The sequence below is a fragment of the Lolium perenne genome, chromosome 3 (assembly GCF_019359855.2).
Source record: "Lolium perenne isolate Kyuss_39 chromosome 3, Kyuss_2.0, whole genome shotgun sequence".
Lineage (NCBI taxonomy): Eukaryota > Viridiplantae > Streptophyta > Magnoliopsida > Poales > Poaceae > Lolium > Lolium perenne.
This window is the reverse complement of record NC_067246.2, coordinates 85773421-85780430: the sequence shown is the minus strand read 5'-3', so window position 1 is coordinate 85780430 and position 7010 is coordinate 85773421. Positions and strand designations below refer to the sequence as shown.

At 48.1% G+C, this 7010-nt stretch overlaps 1 protein-coding gene across 1 annotated transcript; it reads right to left on the bottom strand.

The window, feature by feature from the left end:
- Positions 1-478: 478 nt before the first annotated feature.
- Positions 479-2512, bottom strand: LOC127341733 (peptide-N4-(N-acetyl-beta-glucosaminyl)asparagine amidase A-like). The gene has a single exon (XM_051367663.2). The coding sequence runs from the start codon at positions 2509-2511 to the stop codon at positions 739-741; it is 1773 nt and encodes a 590-aa protein (XP_051223623.2). The 5' UTR covers position 2512; the 3' UTR covers positions 479-738.
- Between the last annotated feature and the right edge of the window lie 4498 nt (positions 2513-7010).

Genomic DNA, 7010 nt, shown 5'->3' with positions numbered 1-7010 from the left:
TGGTTAGAAAGGCACAAAGGCCCAAGAGGCCCAGGAACCAGCGGCCCAAGAGAAACCCCACCGCTGCCCAGGTGCGGGGACGCCACGCTCTCCCCAAACCCTAGATCGGGGAGCGCCTCCCCGGCGAGCGGCGGCGCGCCCGACGGGGCGAGAACGACGGGGACTTTCCCAATAAGCACCACCGCCGGAGAGAGCAGAATCGCGACCTCGCACAGCGGCGGGAAGTCCTCCAGGTTGAGAAAATCCCCGCCCACCCCCGGTTCCCACCGCAGCCGGCGGCGAGAGAGGCGAAACCTGGGAGCCCAACTCCAACAGCGCGCGGCAGGGGCGCTCGTCCGACGAGCCCGCACGCTCCCGGATGGCCAACGTCGTCACCAGCTCCGGCGAAAGGAAGTCCCCCAACTTCCTTTGCCCCAGATCAGGCACATCGACTCTTATGAAATGAACATTCAAATTCACGAAATTCAGGGATCTGTAATACGGAGTATAATCTATGAATTGCAGTTAGGGATCACATGATCACACTTTTTTTTTTTTTGAGCGAATCACACTTTTCTTATTCATAGCTAAGGACACGAAACGGGCCATCATATAATTGAACCAACAAGCCTACGAAACGAAACTAATAGGGCCCACTTGTATTCCCATTACCATTTACACTTTACACCAGCCGTTATCGATCCTGGCTATCTACTCGCGCGCGCCACGCAGACGCAGGAGTGCGCCGGCCGACAGGCGTCAACGTCGTCCCGTGCCGCCGCACGACGCCTCATCATGGTCGAAAAGCACGTCGTAGCCGACGCTGGTGACGTTCCTGACGTAGCAGGCGCCGTTGCTGGCGCCGTAGTTGTAGACCTGGTGCATCCGCCACGACGCGCCGGCCACCTGGTCGTCCCGGAGCACCACCACCGCCTCCGCCACCTGCTCGTTGCGCAGCGTGCTCGTTCCCGCGACGGCGCCGGAGCGGGACTCCATGAACCCGATCTGCACCTTCCGCATCAGCCGCTGCGACGAGGTGCCGCTGCCGTTGCCGCCGAGGAAGATGTAGAGCGGGAAGCTGTGGTGCAGCTGGTGCGCGTACGTGCCGCCGCCGCCGACCTCGGTGTGCGCGTCGATGGTCTGGTTGATCGCCTGCTCGCTTCCGTTCTTGCTCACCACGTTCGTGTTCGCGAAGTTCAGCCGCTGGGCAAACGTGGTGGTAATGTTGCCGCGGGACGAGCTCACCCACCCTGTCGCCGAGATGTTGCGGCTCGCCGTCGCGCGGTACTCGCCGTCGATGCCGTCCAGGGAGTGGGAGTTGATGCCTCCCGCCAGCTTGGGCGCGTCGTGGGAGATGAGACCGCCGGCGGTGGTGGACGCCTTGGGATCGAGCCAGAGGTGGAGGTTGGCGTTGACGTACCACGAGTTCTGCGCGTTGGTGACCGCGAACCCGACCTCGTGGTCCTTGTTGTCTAACAGCTTGCCCAGGAAAGGGGTGAGCTCGATGTCGTAGGTGGGCAGGTTGAAGGAGCCAATGCTGGTGATGGGGCGCCAGATGAGCGGGTTGATGCCGCCGGTGTAGATCACCGGGAACGGCCAGACGGCGCCCACGACGTCGCCGTCGAGCTGGACGGTGACCTCGCGGAACGGCCCGTTCTGGTCCGGCGTGTTCATGTACCAGAACTCGTCCGAGTAGTGGGAGGAGACGTAGACCTCGAGCACGGCGCGGTACGCGTTGGCCGGCACGGCGACGCGCGTGGACTCGACGCCGGTGCCGTTCTGGACCACGAACCACAGCCCATCATCGAGAGGCAGGCTCCTTGACACGGGCACGATCAGGTCCGCGGGCGCCGACGCTGCCGGGGTTGGGGCCGACTGGGCCTTGCGGTGGAAGTAGAGGTGGAGCGTGAGGTTGGCGTAGTAGACGCCGTTGTAGGTGTCGTCGATGAGGTTGCCGAGGTAGACGGCGAGGGTGGAGTTGCCGGTGGCGAGGAGGGACGTGTATTTAGTGACGTCCTTGTGCACCGACCAGGTGACCCCGCCGGGGCGCGGCTCGGCGGTGCTGCCGCGGAGGAGCTCGGCGCCGCCGAGCCAGACGCCGAAGATGCGGTCGTACTGGACGCCGTGGCAGTCGGCGCGCCACTCGAGGACGGCGAGGGAGACGTCCCCCGCGCCGCGCAGGCAGGACGGCGGCGAGTAGGCGGTGGTGACGGGCGGCTTGGTGAGCGTGAGCGCGAATGAGTGGGAGAGGAGGAGCGTGGAGCAGGGCCCCGAGCTCCCACGCGGCGGGCGGAGCGGCCGGTCGACCTCGAAGAAGGTGGTCTTGGCCTTGGCACGGTGTCGAGCCGGCTGTGCCGCCTCGACGGTGGCGATGTCCTGGACGGAGAGGCGGAGGTGGCTCGGCGTAGCGACGGAGGAGTGGAAGTGGGAGAGCAGAGTGAAGCAGAGGAAGAGGAGGCGGGGAGCGGAGGAGGTAGGCATTGTGCGCGCTCCGTTGTGTCCGACTGAAGATTGAGAATTTAAAGTGAACATCCTTCATCAGACAGCAGAGAAATATATAAAGAAAACAACGCTATCCAGATACACTCATTCTCGTATTCTTTGAATATACTCTTTTGTGAGTGCCGTATAATGGCAAAACCGAAGTGCCGAGTAGGTGGGGGGAATTATTGGACACTAGTATAACATCCCAGAAAAATGCAGTCATAAAACGCGGAGGGAGGGGGCCAAAAAATAGCTGGAAACACACCGGATTCCAGCCCCAAGTTCCACTGAAACGGAACAATGAATCGATATTGCGTAGGACAACCTCAGTGTGGTCCGGATGGCGCACATAGATAATCGTTATCTGAAGAAGAACATTCTTATCTGAAGAAGAAGAAAATTCATTAACTTGTGGTCGATGAATAAAGTTCCGTGTTAGTATATTGGATGAAATCGATAACGGTCTCAACTCCTTGCTGCTGGATGGACCACGGGATTATTTTCGTAGTTATCGCCACTGTCGGCCGCTGGATCCCGCACCTAATCACAAACAAATGTAGGTGGAGTCCAGGCACATATCAGCATCGACTACTAGATGGCACATAGTACACACTACCAGTACTGCCGTATGTGCTCATAAATCTAACACTATCGTGGCATGTATATACCGAAAGTCTATTTAGCCTTCCCATGCTCCAGCCGGTCATCTGTTCAACTGTTGTCCGCTCAACGCTCATAGGAGACCAGAGGATTGCTGAATTTTATTCATCTGTTGATGAATAAGTTGCACGTTACTGTCATGAACCGGAAACTGTCGCAGCTTCCTGCAGCAAGGACCAGGGGATTGTTATCGTGGTTATGGACATCGTCGGCGCCTCCCGTACCTAATCACAAACACAAATGTAGGTGATTCATGGCGCGTATCAACATCAATTCCCACATAGTACATACCTTCCACTCCGTATGTGCTCCTAAATTTAGAAACTTGGCATTTAGAGACCGGAATTTCGTTAAAACTAATCCATTATGTTTTAATGAAGACAATTCATAATCTATGGTTTCCAATGTTTTAAAATATGCCATAAACTTATAAAAACTATGCGAAATATTTTGAGAACCCAATAAGCTTGATCAGGGAACTCGACATGAAACAGTAGCTAGGAAGACAAAGGCCTCGGTCAATGTCAAGAATGGACCTTATGAAGAAAATAGTAATGTGGCATCGAGTAAGGATTGTAGTTAGGAATACCCTTTGATCCGTTCTCAATATCTTGTGACAAGGAAAAAAACTAGTACATACCCTACCCTCACATGAAAGCATCAATTTAGTCATCTGTTAGTATTAATTTCCCGTTGGAAATCAAGGTACAAACTCTATAAACTAGGAAAATCATATTCCATCTTCGTAATGACGTAAAAAAGGGGGTTGGTAGTGAACGCCCTATCAATAGTCCGAAGGCTCATCAGATGCCCTCGCGGCTTAATGCATTTTTTTATAGCAAATTACAAAACCCTAGCGACCACATGGACAGCTTGGTAGATTTCCAAAATAAAAAAATCCCACATAAAAGGTATCTCTCGAGTTTCAAAAATATAAGTTTAGTTATTCTAAATGGTTCAGTCAATTACATTGATTATGAAACCTTGGACATGTGAGTTTATTATAATAAATTTGAATGTTGAAATGTATTTTTTTATAACCACCATGGAGCCCTAGGTGTTCACGAAATTAGCATAGCATTTTCAAAAGAAAAATTGGGGGCATAAAATCTCAAAAAGAAATGGTTTCCTATGGGGATCGTGACCATCCTCACCATGTCTCTCCTCTCATTGTGGTGGTTGTGAGTCGTCATGTTTTGTATATGTAGTGGTCTTGTATGACCTAATATGCAGGAAGATAAGTTCAGGTGGTGGATTACGTAGCAGAGGATAAATTGAGAGAAATGGTTAGTGAATTTGTGTATTAAATGAGGACATCTTTTGATATCTTATATAATAACTGCAGCCATATGTTATTAGTGATAATCAGTCAATTAAAACTTGTAAAATATAACTATTAGGAAGAAATGCTGCTATCCATTGTCGCGAGTTATGCATATACTCACATGAAAAATACATGACACTCTGTGCGTGTGGTGCAAATCTCTAGGTGTTTATAACATTTTAGAACACATTATAAGTTGGTCTCCGCCATCTTTATTTAGCAATGTGAGCACGTGTGCACGGTTTAGAAAATTCTCTTCTACAAACTTGTTCAATAAATAATCAATGGCAATGATCGTCGAACTACAAATAATTAGTCCTATGTGGACTTACAAATAGACACTCCCAATACATCTACCACTATCGTATTATATCCTGCAAATTTATTCTGAAATCTACACAATTTCTAGCCCTGACATGTTACCTTTAATCACATAACGGTCTCTAGCCACGCCAATTTCCAAAAGTCCTTATTCACTCTCATATCTGGAGAGTGGATTGTTCCCCGCCGTACACGATTTGTTGCTTTCAAGCCACACCTTTGAGCTTGGAGGAAGCGGCTATGGCGGTTCCTTCACTCATGCCAAGCTGGGACAATTCTGTTTTAGAACTCCTAGTTTTAAATTCTGAATTATAATATTCTTCTAGTTTTGTGTTGAATATAGTTACAACACATTTTAAATTTCATTATTTTTCATTTAATTTTCTAAGTGATAAATACATCTATTAAATGCATTGATTTATTCTTTGCGAACTATGCATGCCTCCTAGTTTTCTCTATATATTTTTAGCTCAGTAGAACATTGAATTTTCATCTATGTGATCCCCTAATACCCTGAGTAATATTGAGATCCATTAGATAGAGTTTCGAGGGATGACGATTTACTATCCTAGCCTACGATATTTTTATATGACAACTTATATGCCTACTAATTTTACTCACTTATTTTGATAATCTAAGTCGGTCTTCTAAGAATTTAAGCGAGCTATCATAATTGTCCCCATACAAATTTTGTCATAGATGGACTTCACTCTCTCATATATGTATATCTTTTGTGTAAGTATGCAAATACACTCATCTATATATGTAGCTGATTATCCCCATAGGGCAGGATAGGAACTCTTAGTTTTAAAAGATCTTCTACCTCAATAATACATAATGCCTAATCTAGAAGTTTCTTGTACTCAAAGTTCTTGATATTAATAAAATGAAGAGGCTATATATGAAATAATTCAATATTTGTTCACATGTGACACATGAAACAAGCCTCTAACACAAACTAAGAAAACAAATCTTATGACCATGTTGTTTTTTTGTAAAGGAGGCTGAAAGCACGGCCTTTGCGTAAAAATGATGTACACAACATATTTTTTTTATTAAAGTTGAGCAACAAAACGATGCCATTGCCATCAACAAGTAAAGCACATAACACATAACCATTACTATATAGGAAATTAACATGTACGACTAAGTCAGCTTCTTCTACATCAAAACCTTCAAGAAGGAAAGCACGCCATGTCACCGTCACAATGTCCGGGTTGAGAGGTCACAACACAACAAGGATTTTCATCATGGGGGCCGAGAAAACTAGTGCAGGCCGGCACAATGGCAAGGGGACGACACCTTCAAGAAGGTAACAATGCAAATTTATCCCCGGTGAGTCTGACCACTAAAGGCTAGAGTTTTCACCCCAGGAATAAAGCATTGCGCTAATCAAAATATTGATGCCAGATCTTCACAAGTTGTAGCAACAAGTACTCTATGCTATGAAAAATACTTCAGAAGATTGGTGGGACGTCCGCCCACCGAATACCCACGCCACGGCTGTCGGGGGGGTGCCCATGTCACGCCGCAGAAGTGACTGATGTCACTCCATAAAGACTCAAGCCGATGAAAAACATCCACCTTGTCCTAGTGTCGTTGCCTCGGTGCTAGAGTAGCCGCTGGTGCGCCCTTGGGCTGCAGGAAGGATGTCTTCCAGGATGCATCCCAACATTGACATAGATCCGGTTAAACGGGGGCGTGTTCAAAATTCCTATTGCTGTCTCCTGATCCACATGACCATAGCAGATGGGGAACTCTCCATCAACATTGGATGCTTGCGCCAGGACCCGCATGCTCACCGACACCAACTGACCGCCATTTGGGTAATAGGCGTAGAACCGGTTGCTGTTTTTTTGGATAGTAGGTGCATCTACACGTATTAAAAAAAAAACATGTTTCAGAATGTCTAAACATTTAAAGAAAATTATGCGGGTGTATATCGAGACATTTTATGTGGGCTTATAAAAATGTTGTGGTGAGGAAGGGTTAATGAAAATGATGATTCGTGATGTTGTGAAGGACTTTTAGATACATTTAGACCATGTGTCCTATTTTCAACTTTTGTGGGGAATACTAGTGATTTGGGAGTATTGACTTTCATTTATGGGTATGTTCCCTTGAAATGTTATAATCTTGTTGTTTGCACACGACCCACATGATTATGGTTCATCCGGGCATCTGTCTCCATGCTACAATGTTGTTTTATGGTGTTGTAAGCGACTAAGCGTAGGCTTTCTAT

What these genes read in the sequence shown, in the direction of transcription:
- LOC127341733 (XM_051367663.2), bottom strand. Translation starts at nt 2,511, where the DNA reads ATGTTCACTTTAAATTCTCAATCTTCAGTCGGACACAACGGAGCGCGC.